At 37.7% G+C, this 25,121-nt stretch overlaps 1 protein-coding gene across 1 annotated transcript in view; it reads left to right on the forward strand.

Moving 5' to 3' along the window:
• The window catches only part of LOC115229308 (WD repeat-containing protein 19-like), a 148,124-nt gene that overhangs the window by 101,601 nt on the left and 21,402 nt on the right, over positions 1 to 25,121 (forward strand). The window contains exons 23-32 of the mRNA XM_036506983.1: positions 3,049 to 3,124; positions 6,400 to 6,482; positions 12,979 to 13,119; positions 16,471 to 16,560; positions 16,678 to 16,802; positions 19,300 to 19,409; positions 19,853 to 19,996; positions 21,169 to 21,265; positions 23,409 to 23,533; positions 24,643 to 24,724. Coding sequence (XP_036362876.1) covers positions 3,049 to 3,124; positions 6,400 to 6,482; positions 12,979 to 13,119; positions 16,471 to 16,560; positions 16,678 to 16,802; positions 19,300 to 19,409; positions 19,853 to 19,996; positions 21,169 to 21,265; positions 23,409 to 23,533; positions 24,643 to 24,724 — 1,073 coding nt within the window. The remainder of the gene's footprint in view (positions 1 to 3,048; positions 3,125 to 6,399; positions 6,483 to 12,978; positions 13,120 to 16,470; positions 16,561 to 16,677; positions 16,803 to 19,299; positions 19,410 to 19,852; positions 19,997 to 21,168; positions 21,266 to 23,408; positions 23,534 to 24,642; positions 24,725 to 25,121) is intronic.

Genomic DNA, 25,121 nt, shown 5'->3' on the forward strand with positions numbered 1-25,121 from the left:
TCTTTATGGAGATTATATAATGTAAAAGTAAACAATTTGGTGGCCAAAGCAAAAGATTGAGTGAGGAGAGGGTAACAAATGTAAGAGAAAGAGGAGGGCCTAGGGAAGATAATAGTTGAGGGTGGGATTTGGGAGAGGGGGATGAGGCATGCAGGAGAAGTTTGAGAGGAGCAGGAAAAGATGGATTTAATGGAATGGGTAGAGAAGGAGGTAGGGTGAAAGTAGAGTCAGAACCCAGGTGGTGGGGAGGGGCTAAAGCATGGATGTAAGGGACATAGATGGTGTAATGTTTCAGAGAAGAGGACATGAGTGAAGTGAAGAGGAGGTGATGTTTGAAGCAGAAGATAGGAGCTGGGTGTGAGGAAACAGTTGAAGGTGGAAATGCTGGTTACTGATGAAGGTACAGTGGTTAAGCTTGTTAGGATCAAGAAGGGATAAGAAAGAGCAAAAGCAGAAAAACAAATGAAAAAAATGATGAGAAAGGTGGGAGGAAAAAGGATCTGGAAAATACGGGGAAAGGAAATGAGACAAGAAATTTGGGAGGAGAGAAGGGAAAATTCTTAAAGAGAAAGTTAAAGAAAAAGGAGAGAGAAAGAAAGAGAGTAAGTCAACAAGGTCCTGGGAAGTTAGTGCAGTGTAAAAAACAGTAAGAAAATATCCAAAGTAATCCAGGTGATCATCCAATGTAGAGTTTTAAGGTGGAAATCAAAGTTGGGGGTTTTGGGGTTGAATCTAGAGGAAATCTATGTAATCATTAAAAATATACTGTAAGGTCAATAAGCATTAAAAAGAACAAGCACAAGTGTTTTGCCATAGATAACATTCATGGCTACCCCACATTATATAAGTGGGGGTGGGAGTAGCTGGGAAGAAGATAAAGATGGTGGTGATGAGGTGGCAGTACAAGTTTGATGAATATAGTATTAGTTTGAGGCTCAAACAGCTGAAATCATCATCATCATCATTTAACACCCGCTTTCCATGCTAGCATGGGTTGGCCGATGTGACTGAGAATTGGCAAACCAGATGGCTGTGCCAGGCTCCAATCTGATCTGGCAGAGTTTCTACAGCTGGATGCCCCTCTTAATGCCAACCACTCCGAGAGTGTAGTGGGTGCTTTTACGTGCCACCGGCACGAGGGCCAGTCTGGCGGTACTGGCAATGGCCATGCTCGAAATGGTGTTTTTTATGTGCCACCTGCACAAGAGTCTGTCTAGCGGCACTGGCAATGACCTCGCTCGAATGTTTTGTTCACGTGCCACCAGCACAAGTGCCAGTAAGGCAACGCTGGTAATGATCATGCTCAAATGGTGCTTTTTATGTGCCACTGTCATGGAAGCCAGACAGCTGCTCTAGCAGTGTGGGCATTGACCTTTCATTAGCAAGAAAAAAAAAGGAAGCATAGGGAAAGGGAGGGAGAGAAAAATAGTCAGGATATAAAAGGTAATTAGAAAATTACAAAGTTAAAATTAAATTTACATAAAACCAAAATTAAAAATTAAAATAAAAATGGGCAAAAGGGACACAGGAGGAAAGTGAAGGGTTAGGATACAGAAGCTATTTCTACAACAACTATTTGCTATTCTAATAAAAGAACAACTCATTCCTTTTGGGCTGTGAAAGGCTGGTTTGGTAGCTATTTGTAGTTGATGATACACACCAACACAGAAATACATGCATCCTGTGATCCAGTGACATCATTTGCAGCCTAGTGTACTTTTACATGTTGTCTAGCAGGAGAAGTTTTTTCTCAAGACTATTTATGTAGTGAAAGGCCTTCTCCTGTCTGAGTGTACTTGAATGTGTTAAATATAATTTTACACAAATATATCTGTATATTTCATTCAGTGTGATGTTGTGTGATTTTAGCTTATATATATATATATATATATATATATAATATATATATATATATATATATATAATATAATATAAAATAATATAATATAATATATATATATATATAAGGGAGAGAGAGAGTGATACCTTGCACACACATGTGCATGTATGGAATATATATATATATATAGAGAGAGGTATATATATATTTCTTTATTGCCCACAACGGGCTAAACATAGAGGGGACAAACAAGGGCAGACAAAGGATTAAGTCGATTACATCTACCCCAGTGCATAACTGGTACTAAATTTATCAACCCTGAAAGGATGAAAGGCAAAGTCGACGTCGGCAGAATTTGAACTCAGAACGTATAACGGCAGACGAAATACCACTAAGCATTTCGCCTGGTGTGCTAACATTTTTGCCAGCTCGCCTTATATATATATATATATATATATATATATATATATATATATATATGGGGATCTATATACATGTTAATATAAACACGTGCATATATATATGTCTGTGTATATGTATATACAAAATTGGTCCTGTGTAAGGTACCAGGGTCTAAGTTTGAATCATCTGAGTACTGCTAAGTGCTTTCTATACTGAACATTTCTGGATCTCGTTTGTTCACTATAAATACATATATACATATATGTATATACATCCACGTATACACATAACATACATATATAAATATATGCACATACATAAGTAAGCTGTCAAGAATTGGGCTATAAAAATTAGACTTGGTCAATTTATCTTTGCATTTAAGAACCATGAGATTATCTTTATGTTCGTTTTCAATTCCATTAACAATATAGGAAACAAACCATACAGTGCTGTATATCTTAGCTATATGTTGCTTCAACATTTGCTATTACAAAACTCTCAGGCAGAACATACGTATCGCCACATCCCTCCTTCTGTTCTCTCTCTCCGTTCTTTTTTTTTTCCAGCTTTTCTAAAATGTTCCCTGAACCATTACCTATAATGGGAAAAACTGAAAATAAAAGTAAGATCAAAGCTTTATAAATCAACTATTACTGCTACTCTTCTTCCCATTTTAGATATCATAGCTGCTCAATAAAAGATCTCTTGGAATGGCTACAACAAGGCTGAGCTGTTAAAATCTTGTGATGGTTATTTATGGCTGGTCTCTTAGCTGTGTTATTCATGTTCATGTTTCTATTTTCCAGCGGCGTCAAAATTGCTTCAAAAATATCCAACCGTACTTTGCACAAGGACTGTGCAGAAATTCTGGAATCAATGAAGGTAGACGTTTAATTTTGCTTTTATATGTGTGTGTGTGTGTGTGTGTGTATAAATACATACATATTTTAGTGTGTTTGTTTGTTTGAATGAATGTGTGTGTATGTATGTGTTTGTGTGTGTATGTGTGTATCAATGTGTGTGTGTGTGTGCATATATAACTATATATGTATATGTGTGTGTATATATATTTATATATATATATGTACATGTGTGTGTATATATATATATATATATGCATGTATATGTGTGTGTCTATATATATATATATATATATATATATATATATAGAGAGAGAGAGAGAGAGAGAGAGATGTACATATATGCATACATATACATTATTTCTTTATTCTTGTATTCCTTCACTTGTTTCAGTCATTTGACTGTGGCCATACTGAAGCACTGCCTTGAAGGGTTTTAGTTGAGCAAATCAACCCCAGGGCTTATTTTTTGAAGCCTGGTACCTATTCTATCAAACTCTTGCTGAACACACTAACACCAGTTGTCAAACAGTGATGGGGAGACAAGCGCAGATGCAAAGACACACACAAATATATATATATATATATATATATATATATATATATATATAATATATATATATATATATATATATATATATATATACACACACACAATAGGCTTCTTTCAGTTTCTGTTTACCAAATCCACCCACAATGCTTGATTGGCTCAAGGCTATAGTAGAAGACACTGGCCCATGGTTCCGGGTCCAGTCCCACTGGATCCGGAACCATGTGATAGGGAAGAAAGCTATAGCCATGCCTATATATATAAAATGTATTAGAATGGAACCCATCATATGACAAGTAACTTTGGAAGTATATTTTTGCCACTATGGGTAATATGGCATGCATACAATCAAATTTCTTGATGCTTATACAAAATGATAAAATGAATACTAATTTTCAAAAGGAAAATATTTATTACTGTCATTTATTCCTCCTCCTCACACTCCTTCCCTCATCCTCCCATTCCCTCCCTCTTCACTTCATCTAAGATTCTTTTTCTGTGTGTGCAAATAGCTTCCTTTACCTGTTGCCCACCATCAAGACTATGTGCTCTTATTCCACACCTCTTATTTTAACTCCTCTCTCTCTTTTTCTATTGTACTCTCTCTACCCTTCTTTCAATGATGGTGCATGGCTCAATGGTTAGAGCATCAAGTTCACAATTGTGTGGTAGTGAGTTCAATTCCTGGAACAGGATGTGTGCTGTATTCTTGAGCAAGACACTTTATTGCAAATTGCTCCAATTCACTTAGCTGTAGAAATGAGTTGCAACATTACTGGTGCCAAGCGATATCAGCCTTTGCCTTTCCCTTGGATAACATCAGTGGCATGGAGAGGGGAAGTTGGTATACATGGGTGACTACTGGTCTGCCATAAACAACCTTGCCTGGACTTGTGACTTGGAGGAGAACTTTCTTGATGCAATCCCACAGTCATTTGTTACTGAAGAGGGTCTTTACTATTTTTTATCCTGGTGAATGGTCAGTCTGTTTCTTAGAGTAAGCTTTGTTTGACCTATGTAATCTTCATTGCATCCTTGACATTTGATAGCATATATTAAATACCTTGAAGAACATCTAAAGTGATTTTTTATGGTAAAATTCTCTCCTGATTTGAATTTGTATGTTGTGTTTCCTATATTTCTACCCATGTGGAATAAAATAACTTTGTTTTACACACACACACACACACACACATTTAGATATATTTATATACAATGGTGGTGCCCCAGCATGGCCACGGCCTTTGGGCTGGAACATGTGAAGGAATATATGTATTTACACATGTATGTATTATATGTATTTTGTTTTTGCTCCTTTATTTCCCCCTGACATTGTTGTGAGTTTCTAAAATGCTTTTAACTGTATTTCATATAAACTTTACTGCTTTAGCGTATTATAGTCTCATTATTGCCAAATTACCAATTGGTTTCTTACCAGAAGTTTGGAATCCTGTCAATCATCAGAAATGCTTGAAAGGAATGGTATAGCATGAGCCCTTTGCCTATAAAGGCCAAAGCTACTTGTGGGGAATTGCTTACTCAGCATATCTAGAATAAAAGATTCTATAAGGTCACATACATCAGCACTGCTAAATGCTCACTTTGCAACATCAAAATAGATTTCCAGGTTAGTCTGCTTAACCCACATTGAATCCTTGTTGAATAGTAGGGCTTTCCTGGCATGCATGATGATGTTTATGTCATCACCACTAATTTCAGTACAGGCTCTAGCTAAGTTTAATGATTTATATAACAAAACCTACCTTATAGAAGGGAAAAAAATTCACTCTATTGAATTGAGTGAACTTTGCTCTGCCTCTGCTACTGTTGGTTTTAAACCCAAGCATGGTCAACCTTTTTTGAGAAACAGGCTGCATGGCACAGCATCACTACTAAGAAAATTCAAGGTAATTTTTTTCATTAGGCATGCCTTTCAGAAAGGCTGTGGGTTGCCTGTGATTGTTTTAAACCATGAGATGACCTCGTTGCTGTTGTATCATAGGGTGAGGCCAGAGGCCAGAGGCTCTCCTAATGTCATTGTTGATCTTCCCCTGCAGGTGTAAAAAAAAAAATGCAGGTGTAAAAAGCATAGTTGGTCCTAAACAAACTGGATGTTGTTTGGAAATCAACCCTGTCAGACAACCGTAAGAGCAATTTTTTCCTGAATTTCAGTAGAATCAGTCTTTTTATATGGAGCAATAGCCTGGATGCTTACCAAAAATACTGGAGTCCAAGCCAGGTGGAACTTACACCCGAATGTTAAGAGTAGTCTTAAACATATCTTGGGGAACTCTTTTCAGTAAGAAACAGCTGTATGGAGATCTCCTATCTGTTTCTACTATCGTAAGGAAAAGGTACTTGTGCCTTGTGACAAGCTAAACAAGAGCTGGCAAGTAACCTACTGCTATGGCTGCCAAAGCATGGCCATACATGTTGTTCAACACAACATATATAGATCAACTCATCAGAGACACTGGATGCTTACTTGAAAAACCTTCCTCAACTAATGCAGGACTGAGATGGATGGCACGTGCAGGTTGAAAATGTCTGAGCAAGTTCAACTGGATGACGACGACGACGATGATGATGACGATGATGATGATGACGATGATGATGATGATGATGATGACTATAAATCCTTTTAGCATCAGTGCTTTGTTTACTATACCTTATTATAAAATATCTCTATTATATGTTTTCATGGCATTGTGACTATATTAGTCTGTTTCCTTTTTCTTTTGTTTCAGCAATGGGCTGAGTCTGCTGCTTTATATGAAAAAGGAGGTTTCTACGACAAAGCTGCATCATCTTACATCAAATGCAAGAACTGGTATATATCATCCTATAGTCTAACCTTTGAAAGCTGTGTTATAGATTCAGCAGATTTGACATCTGGCCTAAACAACATTATATCGTACAACTTAATGGTGGATTAGTGGCTTGTATACTGTTACTAATGCTTTTACTAAGACACTTAATTCTCACTGGCTCTGACCAATCAGCTTAATTAGCTAAAATGGCTTCATCAAACTCACTGCTGTTAGTTACAATATACTGTTGGGTATTTTATCAACTATGTTCAAGTTCTCTATTGCAGTTGATAAAAGCAATGGGAAACCATTCCAATATATACAGGCATCGCTGAATATATTGGTTTTGGGTTCAGTGCCACTGTGTGGTGCCTTGGGCAAGTGTCTTCTACATGGGAGTGGATTTGGTTGAAGGAAACTGAAGGAATCATGTTGTGTCATTGTAAATATATGTATGTTTGTGTTTCCTTTACTTGACATGGTATAACTGTAGTAAATGAAAGTTATTCCTTTCCAGTATTCTGCAAAAAAAGGTCTGGCCATGGGGAAATATTACCTTGCTTGGAAACTGGTGAGGGCTGGCAACAAAAAGGGCATCTGGCTTTAGAAAATCTGCCTCTATAAACACCATCTGACCCATGCAAGCATGGAAAACAGGATGTTGAGATGATGATGATGATGATGGTGGTGGTGGTGGTAGTGGTGATGGTGATGGTGTTGTTGGTGGTGGTGTTGGTGGTGGTGAAGAAGACGACAATGACTTCTTTAAAAACAGCCTGTAGGCACTTCAGATTTCCTGTTATAGAGATACGCTTGTCACACTTGTTTGCTTGGTTGCTCTAGCTGCCAGAAATATCCAGCTAAATTTCTATCTGACCACATCATATCATGTTAGAAAAGGACATATTGGATAATGTCACCATGGGTGTATAGGAAAAGGTTGTGATGACCATAACTGGTATGCCTTTGATTAAAGATGCACCTGATTGTTGTTGATCTTGGGCTAAACTACAATAGCTGCAACAACTAATGGTAGATCATAAAGACTCCAAAAATTCTGTGTTTCTGGTTCACAGAATTATAAGTTCTTTAACTCCCCTACATGTTACTGATTTTTCCAAATGAACCAAAAAGAGAGCGTCTACATTTTTGCATGACATGCTAGAAATAGCTCCAAAACTCTCTCAGATCACATCCTTACATCTTAAAAAGGAGTCCTTGATATATGAAAAGACAGTGGTCACAGCTGGAATGTTTTTGATAATGGATTTGTTCAGTCAAGGCTTGCTGGCTGGTAAACAACAACAACAATAAATCAAACTTACCTAAGAAATTACTTCCAGCTTTAATGAAGGCCACAGGAAAATATTTTCCCTTTCATTTTCCGTCAGAATCTCCCTGTATATTAAAGAGTAGACATATTAAGAAATTATTTCCTAAATCTTGTTTCCTGAATGTGTTGTATAATTATATATATTATATGCAAACCAATTTTATAATAGGTTCTTGCACACTGTAAGAGGTCCTAACAAAATGGATCACAGTAAAGGTATCAGGCTGTAAAGCACTCCCTCAGAAAAGCTGTCCAATCCAAACCAGCATGGAAAAGCAGACATGTAGGTGAGGGCATGGCTATTTGGTTAAGAAGCAAACCTTGCAACCATATGGTTTTTGGGTTCAGCTGACTTATAGTGTAGAACCTTGAGTAAGTGTCTTCTACTGTGAGTCTCGGTCAACTAATGCTTTATGTGTGAATTTGGTAGATGGAAACTACATAGAAGCCTGTTGTGTGTGTGTATATGTGTGTGTGTGTGTGTGTGTGCGCATGCATGTGCATTTGTATTTGTCACTCATCACTGCTTGACAACAGGTGTTGATTTATTTTACAGTCTCATAACTTAGCAGTTCAACAAAAGAAGCTGATAGAATAAGAAGCACCAGACCTAAAAATAGATTTTGGGGTCAATTTGTTTGACTAGACCCTTTAAGGTGGTGCCCCAGCACGGCCACAGTCCTATAACTGAAACAAGTTAAAGGTGAAAGAAAGATAAAACCTGATGGTGGTGGTGGTGATGATGATGATGATGATATATATATATATGTATCATCATCATCATCATCATCAATTAACGTCCGCTTTCCATGCTAGCATGGGTTGGACGGTTCAACTGGGGTCTGGGGAGCCCGAAAGCTGCACCAGTCCAGTCAGATCTGGCAGTGTTTCTACAGCTGGATGCCCTTCCTAACGCCAACCACTCCGAGAGTGTAGTGGGTGATTTTATGTGCCACCGACACAGGTGCCAGACGAGGCTGGCAAACGGCCACGCTCGGATGGTGTTTTTTATGTGCCACCGACACAGGTGCCAGACGAGGCTGGCAGACGGCCACGCTCGGATGGTGTTTTTATGTGCCACCGACACAGGTGCCAGACGAGGCTGGCAGACGGCCACGCTCGGATGGTGTTTTTATGAGGCTGGCAAACGGCCACGATCGGATGGTGCTTGTTACGTGCCCACAGCACGGAGGCCAGTCGATGCGGTACTGGCTACGGCCACGTTCGGATGGTTTTCTTATGTGCCACGTGCCACAAAGATACAAATTCCATTGATGTTCATCTATTTTGATTTGTTTTGATTTGATTTGATTTGATTTTTATATATATATATATATATATATATATATATATATATATATATATATATACACACACATATATATATATATATATATATATACACACACATATATATATATATATATATATACATACAAGCTTCTTTCTGTTTCTGTCTACTAATTCCACTTACAGAGCTTCGGTCAGCCTGAGGCGATAGTAGAAGACACTTGCCCAAGGTGACATGTAGTTGAGAAGCAAACTTCTTACTACACAGCTGTGCCTGTTCCTGCGGTGTCTATTTTTTTCTTGTGTAAGACAATATGTTGGGATTTAGGAAAAAATTTGGCTGCTATTCCTTGCTGATTGAATGACCATATACGTGCCTTCTTGTGTAGTGAAGGAAGTATGGCTTGTTAGTTCCTCGAAGTCTGTTGGCAAATCATTTAAAACATTCTATCTTCATCTCCCCACTTCTCACCCCACCTTTGCACGTACTGCACTTGTTTCGTTGGTGCCAGGGATGCAACAGCTACTCCCCTTACTCTCCTTCCTCCCCGCCTTCTTATCCAGAGAGTGATTAGAGATTTGTTTTCAACCTGATAGCTGACTGATTATAGACTTAGCTTGTTACTATGCATCGCAATTTCTAATAAACCATTGCTGCACACCTTCAGTTTTGTTGGTCTCTTCTCTATCACAAGTGCCAGTTTACATGTGGTTTATTACATATCTTGCTAGTCATTTGTAGTAATCTGATTACAGAATGAGCTTTCCGAGTGAAATGTACCATTCTCTTCCTTTTCCTGATATTTCAGTTATAAAACAAGGAAGATCTTTTTATCTCTTTCCTATATTATAACGCAGGTACTGTAAAATTAACTAGCTGAACTGTTGAATACAAGGTCATAAGTCGAGATTAGAGCTGATAAAAGAGGTGGCTAGAGCGTCAACATGATGGTTTATTGGCTGAAGGGATTGGCAGTTTGCATAATATTACAGATGCCATGTTCCCCATAGCAGAATGGCAAAAATATTCAATTCTAGTTGTGTTATGTATCCTTTACTTGTTTTCTGTCATTGGACTGTTGTCCCTAGTACTTAATATTTTAAATCTGGTACTTATTCTATCAGTCTCTTTTGCTGAACTGCTAAGTTATGAGTGCATAGTCAAACCTAAACTGGACATCAAACAGTGGAGCAGGACTAACACACATGCATGCACACACAAACACACACACATATGACAGGCTTCCTTACAATTTCTGTCTACCATATTCATTCAAAAGGCATTGGTCAGCCCAGGGCTATAGTAGAAGACATTTGCTCAAGGTGCCAGGCAGTAGGACTGAACCCAAAATAAGCATCTTTATCACATGCCTGCACTTAGGGTTAGTGTAACATAGAGATGTCCATACAGCTTTTAAGACAGCAGAAAAGCATTTGGCTAAATTTCAAATTTGGGTTGAAATTTTTCAATAGACATTGTTTTGCCAGCAGAAGAAAGCTGGAATATAGGCATCTTAGTATCTAATTTAGTTCTTGACATTTCTAAATGTAAGTTCAGTCTGGATCCAACTTTGTCTTTCATATCCGTAAAGTTGTTAAAATAAGTACCAATAGTGAAGTGAAGTTTGTCTTGTTGACAAGACTATTTTTCCCTTGCTTAAGGGGCCTTAGATGTATTCTTTTATTCTTTTATTTGTTTAAGTCATTATGTTTCAACCATACTGAGGCACTGCCCTGAAGGGTTTAGTTGAGCAAATCAACTCCAGCACTAATCTTTAAGTCTAGTACTTATTTTATTGGTCACTTTTGCCAAACTGTTAAGTTACAGAACACAAACAAACACCAGTTGTGAAGAGGTAGTGGGGAAAAACACAAAGACACACACATATACACACACACACACACACACACACACACAAACACATACACATATTCATACACACACATTCACGTGCACACACACACACAAACACATACACATATTCATACACACACATTCACGTGCACACACACACACAAACACATACACATATTGATACACACACATTCACGCACACACACAAACACATACACATATTAATACACACATTCATGCACACACACACACACACAAAATGGGCTTCCACATAGTTTCCATCTAACAAATTTACTTATAAGGCATTGGTTGGCTCATACCTGTAGTAGAAGATGCCCAAGGTGCTTTGTAGTGGGACTGAACCTGGAATCACATGAATACAAAGTAAGCTTCTTGATCACACAGACAAGTCTGGACATATTTAGTGAATAAAAATTTCCTATTTCCATTCTTGAGCTCTTATTGAAAGTAACAGCTATCACAGTCATTAAGGTACTGATGTAGTAAGTTTCTATCTTCTGTGTCTCTAATAAAGATACTTATAGAAAGGTCTTATGAGAAAACACAGCTCACTTGAATATGCATGTGCCGGTGGCACGTAAAAAGCACCCACTACACTCATGGAGTGATTGGCGTTAGGAAGGGCATCCAGCCGTAGAAACATTGCCAGATCAGACTGGGCCTGGTGCAGCCTTCTGGCTTCCCAGACCCCAGTTGAACCATCCAACCCATGCCAGCATGGAAAGCGGACGCTAAACGATGATGATAACAAAAGGATGGTGGTGGGGATTGTATACTCCTCTTCTCCTTCATTAGTCCCAACCTTTGACCCGTGATCTTTGACCATGTTGTAGTGCTGTAACCAGAGTCCATAATGATTCTACTGATAAATGATTTTTAAAAAAAATATTTTCAGTGCTAGGCCCAAAACCTTTCATTAGCTATGAAAGCTGATACATAATTTTTTTCTGTTTGATTTATGGAAACATACAATCAAATGAAATTTTTTTTCATCTCTTCTGGGATTACAGTCAATCATAATCTATTTACATAAAAACCTTTCCAATATTCAAATTCTAATTATATAGTGACCATTCTATGACATAAGATCTAATAATGTATTATCTTTTCTATTACATTAATATCTTATTAGGTGACAAACTGGCACAGTCAGTAAGGCCTAAAACTTGCTTTGGCTCCATATGCTCTGAGTTCAAATCTTATGAAATCAACATTTTAGGGATTGATAAAATAAAGTACCAGTCCAGGATGGTACAATGGTTAGGATTGTTAAAACACTGGAAGAGATGCCTTGAGGTATTTGTTCTAGCTCTTTACATTTCTGAGTTCTTGGGCAAAAGATTTAATCTGTTGCTTGGTTTAACACCACCACCTGGTCCTTGGGTGTCTTTAGTGACATCAAAGAGTTCATAATGATTCAGCTGATAAATACTTTCTTAATTTGCAGTGCTAGGTCAAAAACTTTCCATTAGTTACAACAGGTGTACCATAAGCCACTGTGATACATGATTTTATCTTGGATAACATTACTAAACAAGGTGTATGGCTCAGAGATCAGGGAGTATCTCCAGATCAAGACATTACCTCTCTGCATTGAGAGGTCACAGTTTTGGTACTATGAGCATGTGATCAGAATATCACAAGAAATAATGGTAAGACAAATTGTGCCAACAGGCAGGAGACCTAGGGGTAGACCAAGAATAAGATGGCTCCATAATATCCATAGTATCAGATGGTCACACTTTGGGTTTTCAGCTTGAAAGTGTAATGATGGTTACTTGGACCCTGCCTCTGGACTGAAGATAGCTTCCTCCTATTAGTTTCTGAATCCTGAAAAAATAAAAGTTCACAGGCACTGCCCTTTTGTTCCTTGATTTAACATAAAAGAAAATAACCCCCTAAAGACATTAGTATCCTTTCTATTACACTGGGTGATTTCTAAACAAGCTGAGGCAGTTGATGTAAAGTTTTTATACATATCCTTCTGTTGCTAATTGTTTTTATATTTAACTTCCAGGAACAAAGTAGGAGAACTTTTACACAATGTAACATCTTCCAAGATCCATATCCAGTATGCAAAAGCAAAAGAAGTTGATGGTCACTACAAAGAAGCTGTTGAAGCTTACAGACTAGCCAAAGACTGGGATAATGTCATTCGGTAAGAAATGAATTTCATGGCTTTATTGTTATTGGGTCAGCATAGGGTGGTCCCTGTTTACCTCAAACATTCTTCTTATTCAGCAGCTTTTCATAATAACACGTCCACACCAGTATTTTTTTTTGTTCCATATTGATGGCAAGTTTACCTTTGTCATTCCAAATACATTTCTCACCAATAACATCAGGTTTCTCTCTAGCACATTCTCTCACAATTCTGAACACTTCCTACCTTTGATCTTCATGTTGCAGGACACGTGCAAAATCTTTTCTTTTTTGCTTCTCCTTCAACCAAAACACACCTGATGCCTGGATGCCCTTCTAGTCATCCTGCTTCCACTATCCTTCCAGTCTTTCCAAACCCTTCTATTAGCCTTAACTGCCTTATCAATCTTATTATTCTGCCATGTTACTTCTGGCTTGGCTGATACAAAAACTGAACAGAAGTCCAAAGGATGGGCTGTCAGTAGTATAGACAAGAGAGTTTGTTCAAGAAGGTGCTTCAGTGTAAGGTGTTCGTTTTGCAAAAGCAATCCAGTGATGGATCTCTTGGGGATACACAAAAGATGGTTTTAAAGGAGAAATTTAATCAAGGCAACAAATCATAAAGAGAAGAGAAAGAAAATTATTTCATTAACCCTTTCGTTACCAACCCGGCTGAAACCAGCTCTGGCTTTGAATACAAATGTCTTGTTTTCATAAGTTTTGAATTAAAATCTTCCACCCATCTTAGTCACAATTTATATTCCTAACACTAGTTGAATGATAAAGTTATTTTACTAAATTCTTTGTTATATTTAAAGTAATTGGAAGATACACAGAGCTTCTCAACAGAAATACAGTAATGAAAGGGTTAAAGTGTATATGGGAGAAATATAGCTTCTATTTCTGGCAGGTCAAGCAACCATGTAGGGGTTTCCTCATTGGCTTGTATGGTTGGTATATGTTTAAGTTTGTGTTTCATGTTTTGTCATCGTGGATTTTTGTCATCCATGTAACTGTAGTGTTATTTCATGTTCATTAGAATAACAATCATTTGAGTAGGACATTTTGTTTGATTTTAACTTTTGACAACTTTTCTCTCTCTTTCTCGTAGAGTTATCAGAATACTCAGTTAATGTAACTATCAATCAACTGATCAATTACAGTGTCATATGACTGATCTTAGAGAAGTCAACGACCTGTTTCTTAGATATGAGTGAATGCAGTATCACAAGAGCAAGGTAACATATTAATTACAATCTTATAAAGCAGGAACAAAGTGGCTGAGTGGATGAGGTATTAGGCTTTCAACTTATAGGTAGTGTGTTCAAATCTATTGCAGTCATATGTAAGACACATAATTTAAAATACTTCAGTTCACTAAATTGTTGGGAATAGCTAACAGATCCTCTAAAAATCCTCATCCTCATCATCATCATTTAACATCTACTTTTCATGCTGGCATGGGTTAGACTATTTGATTAGAACTGGTAAGCCAGAGGGCTGCACCAGGTTCCAGTCTGATTTGGCATGGTTTCTATGGCTGGATGCCCTTCCTAATGCCAACCTCTCTGGGTGTAATGGGTGCTTTTTATGTGCCACTGGCCATGACTATGATTTCATGGGTGCCATTTACATGACGCTGGCTACAGCCATGATTACAATTTCACTTGGCCTGACGAGCCTTCTCAAGCACAGCATATTGCAAAAGGTCTCAATCGCTTGTCATTGCCTCTGTGAGACCTTATATTCAAAGATCACACTACTGGCAATGACCATGATTATGGTTTCATGGGTGCCATTCACATGATACGGGCAACATCCATGACTACAATTTCACTTGGCTTGATGAGCCTTCTTAAGCATAGCATATCGTGAAAGGTCTCAGTCGCTTGTCATTGCCTCTGTGAGGCCTGACATTCGAAGATCATGCTACTGGCAACAACCACAATTATGATATCACAGGTACCATTCACATGAGACTGGCAATTGCCATGACTACGATTTCAATTGGCTTGACGAATCTTCTCAAGCACAGCATATCGCCAATGGTTTATAGTATTTGATGGCATAAAAGATGCATGGACATGTTTGATGCATCCCAGTTTCAACAACATATATTCTCTTTTCTCTTTTATCTCTTTTACTTGTTTCAGTCATTTGACTGTGGCCATGCTGGAGCACCGCCTTAGTCGAGCAAATTGACCACAGGACTTATTCTTTGGAAGCCTAGTACTTATTCTATCGGTCTCTTTTGCTGAACCGCTAAGTTACGGAGACGTAAACACACCACCATCGGTTGTCAAGCAATGTTGGAGGGGATAAACACAGACACACAAGCATACATACATACACACACACACATATATATATATATATATATATATATATATATATATACAAACATATATATGACGGGCTTCTTTCAGTTTTCCGTCTACCAAATCCACTCACAAGGCTTTGGTCGGCCCGAGGCTATAGTAGAAGAGACTTGCCCAAGGTGCCACACAGTGGGAATGAACCCAGAACCATGTGGTTGGTAAGCAAGCCACTTACCGCACAGCCACCCCTGCGCCCGGAAATAAAAATTTTAGTGCATTAAAGCAGGTAATATTTAAAGCAATCTGGCAGTACATAACAAAGCATTACAGTACAGGTATTAATAAGTTTTAAGTAAATATCGGTTTCAAATTTTGGGACAAAGCCAGTAATTTCAGGAGAAGGGGTAAGTTGATGACATCAACCACTGAAAGAATGAAACACAAAGTTGACCTCAGTGGAATTTCAACTCAGAATGTAAAGATTGATGAAATGCTGCTAAGCATTTTGCCTGGCATGCTAATGATTCTGTCTGCTCTCTGATTTAATGCTTAAGTAAATATTATTATTATTATGAAGTCAGGATATGCAGAAGAGGCTGTCTGGATTAAACTTAGCCTATAGTAGTGAGCATCAGGGACAAAATCAGTTTATGGGAGGTCCAATTATGTATACAGGACCTGGGATGACTTTTTGAGATGTTTATTTTGGAGAAAAGTATGTTTTTTATGCCTTCAAGTATGGCACATCCTATCCAGGGGAAAGATTTAGATTTCATTTCAACTTCATGAAATAGAAATAGGAAGTAAGCGCAATCTAAGTTAAGTGTCTCTTGAGAATATTTGTGCATTTATCACAAAACTGTCACTGACAATGGTACAAATTTTACTGATCAAAGTAAAATTTTCTTGTCAATGTGATGTCCCTGGCCTAAGAAATGAAATTAAAGCATGAAGTATTGGACTAGGTCAGCCGTGTTTTGTTTCTGAAAATACTTACACAGCTGAACCATGTTTCCATTTAAACTTTTTTGTTACCCATTATTTTGCAGAATCTATCTGGAATTCCTACAGAATCCTGAAGCTGCTGCTCAGATTGTCAAAGAAACAAAATCAGTAGAAGGTGCTAAAATGGTTTCTCAGTAAGTTTTTCTCTTTTTGTTTTTTTTTTTCTCTCTGTTTTTCTCTCTGTGCAGGTTCTGTATTTGTTCTAGATCATTCTCTTAGCTGACACTAAGAAATATTTTTTTCAAAAATAGATTCTTTCAGAAGTTGGATGACTTTAACACAGCCATTGAGTTTTTGGTTGTGTCTGGGTGTAATGATGAAGCTTTCCAAATTGCTCAGATGCATGATGCTATGGAAATCTATGCCAGGATTATTGGTAAGTTAAATAATTTTATGACCTTTCTTTGAATTGAGGTATTGTTATTTTTCTTCCATTTCTATTTTTAAATAGCAAGAAGTATTGTTTTATAATTTTGAACAAACTAATAAAAAAAGAAGCTTGAATTTTGATAACAACCATCTGTTTTGCTATCATAGAAAAATAGATGTAAATCATCACAAAAGGAGTTGGAAAGGCAACTTGACAAGTTAATGAGATAGTTTTTATGCAATCACCCAATCTGCTAAAATTAAAAGCTATCTCTCCCTTAATTCACACTCTACTAAATTAGAAAAGGACATTCATATTGGACAGTTTAGTTTTAGATACACTATTGTCTGTAAATAGATGGGATGGTCATATGTGGAACTCCTTTGTCAGTAGATCTGCATGATCACGGCATCTTAGGTTAAGTAACAACAACACGCACAAGCCAATGAAGGAATCTGTGTGGTCACTGGACCTGTCAGAAACAATTGCTTGACTACTGTCATTTCCGAATTTAAAGACAAATAATACATTTGATAAAGTAGTCCTAGATATGCTGTTACCATTTTCACTGTTGCTGTCATTTAATGTCCATTTTCATGCTGGTATGAGATGTCATTCAGCACAAACAGCAACAGGCATAGGAGTGGCTGTGTGGTAAGTAGCTTGTTTACGAACCGCATGGTTCCGAGTTCAGTCCCACTGCGTGGCACCTTGGGCAAATGTCTTCTACCATAGTCTCGGGCAGACCAAAGCCTTGTGAGTGGATTTGGTAGACGGAACCTGAAAGAAGCCTGTCATATATATGTGTGTGTGTGTGTATATATATATATATATATATATATGTATGTATGTGTATGTATACGTTTGTGTGTCTGTGTTTGTTCCCCCAGTGGAGGCGCAATGGCCCAGTGGTTAGGGCAGCGGACTCGCGGTCGTAGGATCGCGGTTTCGATTCCCAGACCGGGCGTTGTGAGTGTTTATTGAGCGAAAACACCTTAAAGCTCCACGAGGCTCCGGCAGGGGATGGTGGTGATCCCTGCTGTACTCTTTCACCACAACTTTCTCTCACTCTTACTTCCTGTTTCTGTTGTACCTGTATTGCAAAGGGCCGGCCTTGTCATTCTCTGTGTCACGCTGAATATCCCCGAGAACTACATTAAGGGTACACGTGTCTGCGGAGTGCTCAGCCACTTACACGTTAATTTCACGAGCAGGCTGTTCCGTTGATTCGGATCAACCGGAACCCTCATCGTCGTAACCGACGGAGTGCTTCCATCCATCCGTTTGTTCCCCCAACATCGCTTGACAACCAATGCTGGTGTGTTTACATTCCCGTAACTTAGCAGTTCGGCAAAAGAGACCGATAGAATAAGTACTAGGCTTACAAAGAATAAGTCCTGGGGTCGATTTGCTTGACTAAAGGCGGTGCTCCAGCATGGCCACAGTCAAAATGACTGAAACAAGTAAAAGAGTAAAAGAGAGATAACTTGCCAATTTTTTTTTAATTTAATGGTTTTTACACTATGAATTAGGTGCATTTTATCATGCCCCTAGCACTAGAGTGGTTGTTTGCAACCAGATGAAAGAATAATTTCTACCCTGTATCAGTTCTTATTTTGAGTTACTGCTTTTCCTAGACAGGTAGACTGTAGTTCAATTTTGCAGAGATTAAGCCTCCAAGAATAAAATATGGGATGGTTGTGGAGGTGGGGAGGATATGTTTGATCATAATTTTTCTCAATTATGGATCACTTGGGATAATATATGTTGTGGCAGACGTCCCCAGGTGAGAAGTGGGCTGGTCCACTACTAATAAAGAGTGGACTGACACAGTCAGTAATGTCAGTCAGCAAGGTACGCTGTTCGGGCCAGTCCTGCAGAGAAGATGAAATATGTCGTTATAATGCAGGACATCTGGAAGCCATTCAGCATTGTGCAACCAAGAGAATACCCTCCATCAGGCATTTGCCATATTCTGAACGCCTTACTTCCCTGGGCATGGATACATTGAAACTTCGACGTCTGGCAGCTGACTTGGCAGACACCCATAAAATTATTAACCATCTTACAAACAATAACTCTGAGCACCTTTTCAAACTCCACCTGTCTAACACCCGTGGACATGTTTACAAAGTCAAAAAACAGCACAACTCCCATGACTTTCGGAAACATTTTTTCACGCTAAGAGTTGCTGAAGTATGGAACAAACTGTCGGCATCAGTTGTTAGTTGTTGGAGCACTGCATCCTTCAAAACTTCCATGCTTCCTGAGATTCACCAACAGTACACCTGATTTTCTCCCCTCCATACACACGCAATCATGTATTTGACTCATACACTGTTCATTTTCCAGACATTTGTATATTACTGCATATGCTTTATACGCACTTTTGACAAGTTGTGGTGCACCTAAGCACTGTATACAATAATTTCATTGTTATTATTTATAACAACAATGTTAATATCACTGTCAAAAGTCTGAACATAATATTTTTTGTTTCTAGGTAATGATGCTTCTCCAGAGATCTATCATAATGTTGCTGTTTATTTTGCTGGAGAACAGAACCATTTATGGGCTGGCAAGTTCTTTCTTCTAAGTCAACATTATGATCAGGTTAGTTTTTTTTTATTTTAAATCTCTAACAATGTTATTCAAACTTTTTCAGCACGAGATATTTCCAGTTACTTTCAATGTTTCAGTATCCAATGTATGTATGTATGTGTGTGTGTGTGTGTAAATATGTGTGTATGCACATGTATGTATGTGCTACCATGTGTGTTCAATTGAAAGTCTATTTGTTTTTCATATTTCAATCTTTGGTCAAACTCCAACCTGAGATCAATATTTGCATTGCAAATTTTGAAGACGCCAGAACTGAAGGCGAAAACATTTTCAGATTTTATTGTTGCATCATAATCAGTGATGTAATGTGTATATATATATATATATATATATATATTACTCAGGTACATTTATATATAAAATAGTAAAAGTTCATTAGAAATTTACCTTTATCAATTTAAATATATATTAATAATAAACATTTTTCATTTTAGGCATTGCGTCATCTGTTAATGTGTAAAGGTGAGGACCGAGAGGCAATTGATTTAGCCATCAAGACTGTGAAAGAAGCAAATGATATTGAACTAACCAAACAATTATCTAATTACCTACTTGGTGATACAGATGGCTTACCAAAGGTCAGTTCACTCTTCTATTTCCTCATTTGGTACACATTTATCGTATATAACTAGAGTGTTATCTGTAATATAGCTAACTTAAAACCTCAGTTTCTAGGCAAACTGTATGTATATTTTCACCTTTTTTTATTTGTTTCACTTATTGGACTGTGGTCATGCTGGGGCACTGTCTTTTAGTTGAGCAAATCGAGCCCAGTACTTCTTCCTTTTTTTAAAGCCTGGTACTTATTCGATTGGTCTCTTTTGCTGAACCAATAAGTCAGGGATGTAAACAAACTAACACCAGCTGTCCAGCAGGGGAACTGGAACAAACAAAACATACACACACGCATACATGTGCACACATATATGCATACATATGGTGGACTGTTTCACAGTTTCTGTCTACTAAATTCATTCACAATTTGGTCAGCCAAGGTCTATCATAGAAGACACTTACCCAAAGTGTTGTAAAGTGGAACTGAACCTGAAACCCCATGGTTGCAAAGTTAGCTTCTTAACCACACAACCATGCCTGTGCTTAAGGAGACTCGTCATATGGAACAGGGAAAAATAAAAGTTTATATAATTTTCTGAGAAAAAAGACAGTCTTCAAAAGAGCCAAGTTTACCTCCTGATTTCTGAAACCTCAGATGTAACCATTGAACTTAACTGGCACACAGTTTGTCTTTTATTAGCTATGATCATTGGATTAATTTGATATTTGAAAGAAACTCATTGTTATGTTGAAGAGGGCACATGACTACATAAAAGCTCTTTCATTTTTCTGTTTAAACTCTGTTGTCTTTTAGCTCCAAGTCAGCAATCTATCCATGGCCCCTTCGTCTTGTTTTGTTTTTTTAGATATATGTAGTACTACATGTTGAATGTGTCTTTTTCTATTTTTTCCTTTTTCGTTTTGCAATGATGAGACAATAGGATAGGATTTGTGAGAGATTACAATGCTATTCCTAGCTTGTTGCAAGGCCACATTTGCTTGCTTAAACATTGAATGTTAGGTGTTGAAGAGAGGATATTGAAGCTTTCAGGTGGTTTCAGAAGTCATGCATTGCCTATGGCCATAATGTTAAGCTTGTAATTATGTGAAGCCTACAGAAATATTATTAACTGCTGAATATCAATAAAAAAGTTTATAGCTCTTCTCTCTATCAATGTTATTGTATTTATTCTAGGATGCTAAATATCTGTTTCGTTTACACATGGCACTGAGTCAATACAAGGAGGCTGCAAGTATCGCAATTATCATATCCAAGGAAGAACAGAACAGTGGTTTGTTTCTATCTTTCTGTTACTACCAACTCATTGAATCCTATCTTCTGTATTTTCTCATGCATAAGTTGCTTTATTTTATACTTAATCTTTGATGGAAAATCCAGTGTGTGACTTATACACAGGGAAAAGCCAAAACTATGAAGAGGAAAAATTTTGTACCAAGATTTAACACTAAATTAGGGGTGTGATTTATATGCAAGTGTAACTTATGCATGAATAAATATGATACTTACCTTAAATGTACTTAGCCAAACCTATTAGGTTGTCAAGAAAGTTCTTGCGGTTTTTAATCTTTAAATTCAGATGCACATGTCTCGGCTCAAACAAAACTTTATTAATCGAAATAAACACCATCAGAATCAACACACTTTTGCCAACGCGAAACAAGTTTATTTATGCCAGTAGTGTAAAAATCCTGCGTTCTGGTGGCGATGAAGTCGTTGAAGGTGTGTTTGGCATTGTCTTGGTTTTTGAAGCATTTCTCATGCAGGAAGTCGTCGAGATACTTGAAAAAGTGGTAGTTGGTAGGTGAGAGGTCTGATGAGTATGGCGGATGAAGCAGAGTTTCGTAGCCCAGTTCGTTCAACTTCTGCAGGATCAGTTGTGCAACATGTGGCCAAGCATTGTTGTGGAGAAGAATTGGTTGTTTTCTATTGACCAATGCTGGCTGTTGTTGTTGGTGTTTCTTATGCATTTCATCCATTTGCTGTCAGTACTTCTCCGCCATAATGGTTTCGCCTAGACCCAAAAAGCTGTGATGGATGAGACTGGCCGCAGACCAACAACAGTCACCACAACCTTCTTTTGGTGCAACTTTGGCTTCAGGATGTGTCGTGGAGCTTCGTTGGCATCCAATCACTGAGCATTGCTGGTTGTCGTAAAGAATCCACTTTTCATCACAAGTCACAATTCAGTCGAGAAACGGGTCATTCTTGTTGCGTAAAAGAAGGGAAGATGACACTTCAAAACAGCGTCTTTTTTGGTTGTCGTTCAATTCATGCGGTACCAATTTCTCAAGTATTTTTCTTTTTCCAATCTCTTTCAAGTGGTTGGAAATTGTCGTATACATTACGTCTAATTCAGAAGCAAGCTCTCAAACAGTTGTGCGTGGATTGGCTTCGACTAAGGCTCTTAGTTGATCGTTGTCAACATCCAATGGCCGACCACTACGCTTATCATCTTCAAGACTCTCATCACCGCTACGAAATTTCTTGAACCACCATTGTGCTGTACATTCATTAGTGGTTTCCTGGGCTAAATGCATCATTGATATCACGAGCTGTTTCAGCAGCTTTTTGGCCTAGCTTGAACTGGAATAAGAAAATTGTGCGAATTTGCTTTTTGTCCATGTTGTATTTAACATTCCGGAAAAAAGGGCCTAATTATTCAAAAATTAATGAAAATTAATTTGAAAATACATAATTTAAAACCAAAATTTAAAATTCCGCAAGAACTTTCTTGACAACCTAATACTTATCTACTATCCTATTTAAAACTCACTCAGACTCAATATCACAGTTGTTGATTATAATTACATGGAAGAAAGTTGGTGGATTTGTGTAGAGATTTGAAAGGCTTTTGTTGCATGTGTGTGCAGGATGGAGTTGGAAGCTGATGTGGTGACCTTATCTGTAGTTATGTTATGTATAGAATCCTCTTGGTTGAGGAGAGGTCATTTGTTGAATTTTGTCATTCGGCAAGGAACTGGAAAGTTGAATAGTAATTTTGATGTTAAATAAGATTGTTCGTTTTTGAAATGAAAATATCTCTTCATTTTGAAAGTGTAGACAAAGAGAGGTATTTTCAGAGGGCTACCTAGAGAAGTAGGAATGCTGAGAGGAAGACTGGGAGTGACATGGACTATACACATCTTACTACTTCAAAGGGGTTTGTACTGTTGTAGTAAAGGCAAAAGTGACAGAGGTGGGATACCCTGTTGGTAAGCTGGAAGACATTATACTGTTGAGTAAAGATAAGATAATCAATTAGATAGTTTTTTTCTTTGGGAAAGTGTGATGTGTTTGTGTGTGTATTAGTAGCACTGTCTATCTAAGTCACTGAGTACACTGTTCTCCTGTTTTTGACTTGTGAAAAAATGTTTATATGTTATCATTGAGTCTTTATTTTTCTGTTACCCTAGGTAATTACCGTCATGCCCATGATGTATTGTTTGCAATGTATCAAGAATTAAAAGAAAACAAGATGAAGATACCTGCTGAAATGTCCACCAATTTGATGATATTACACAGTTATTTATTAGTGAAGGTAAGATGTCTGTGAAGAGATATGGCCTAGTGATTAGGGTGTTATACTCATGGTTGCAAGATCAGGGTTTCAATTCCTGAACTGGATGGTGTATTGTGTTCTTGAGCAAAACACTTCATTTCATGTTGCTTCAGTCCACTCAACTGTAAATGAGTTCCAGCAATTGCTGGGAGGTTAATCCAATGATAGACTGACATCCCATTTAGTGGTGAATGAAATGTTATGAATAATGATGAGGGACATACTAACAATAGATAGTGATGGTGGTGCAGTTACTGCTGCTGCTGTTATACCAGCTGAATCTTCCTCAAGTTACACTACCTTCTTGTAAAAAAAAACAAAATGAACACACTGGATAATGTAGTCTAGGATGCATAATGCCTGGAGAAAAAAAATAGAAAAGATAGGCATAGGCATGGCTGAGTGGTAAGAAGCTTGCTTTCCAACCACATGTTTCCAGGTTCAACTCCCACTGTGACATCTGGGGCAAGTATCTTTTACTATAGTCTCAGGCCGACCAAAGCATTGTGAATTGGTTTGGTAGATGAAAACTGAAAGAAACCAGACTATAGTAAAAGATATTTGCCCCAGATGTCACAGTGGGAATTGAACCTGGAAACATGTGGTTGGAAAGCAAGCTTCTTACCACTCAGCCATGCCTATGCCTATCAACTGGTGTTGGTGTGTTTACGTGTCTGTAACTTAGAAATTTGGCAAAAAGAGAGCGATAGAATAAGTGCCAGACTTAGAAAAAAAAAAAAGTATTATGCAGTCACCTGCACTTTCCAGTGGTATTATCACCTTAACCTCACAGCTGTTGAACCAGGTGAGTCTAGGTATAATCCAAAGTAAGAAAGTTTGCATACCATAGCTTTTGTTAAAATCTTTACTTGTATCAGAATAGGCTTGCTTGTCCTGAATTTGTAATGTATATAGCCATTTGTGTGACACACTGACACACAGAAAAGGACACCTGTAGCTATAGATATTTTCAGAAACTTTTATTGGTAGAAAGTGAGGAAAGAGAGGAAAAGAATGTTCAAAGCATCTTTTTCTAACTTCCTATTCTAAATTCTACACCCATTTTAGAGATTTTTTTTCTCTTTCAGATGTGTATTAAATTAAAGGAAACTGTAAGAGCTGCAAGGTTACTGGTGCGTGTTGCCAATAATATCAGCAAGTTCCCTTCACGTAAGTTATAATCTGGTATCATTTCAATGCAATCTTGGTTCTTCAGAATTTCTGTTAATAAGTAAACTTACACAAAAATATGTTGTAACTTAATTTTGTATATATAAAATGGAGTGGTTGGCGTTAGGAAGGGCATCCAGCTGTAGAAACACTGTCAGATCTGACTGGCCTGGTGCAGCCTTTGGGCTTCCCAGACCCCAGTTGAACTGTCCAACCCATGCTAGCATGGAAAGCGAACGTTAAACGATGATGATGATGATGATGAAATATTTGTGTAAAGGTGTGCACATATTTTTCTTTTACCGGTTTCAGTCATTGGACAGTGCCCATGCTAGGGCATCAACTTCGAGGGTTTAGTCAATCATATCAACTCCATAACTTAAATCTGGTACTTACT

This window comes from Octopus sinensis, linkage group LG1 (assembly GCF_006345805.1).
Source record: "Octopus sinensis linkage group LG1, ASM634580v1, whole genome shotgun sequence".
NCBI lineage: Eukaryota > Metazoa > Mollusca > Cephalopoda > Octopoda > Octopodidae > Octopus > Octopus sinensis.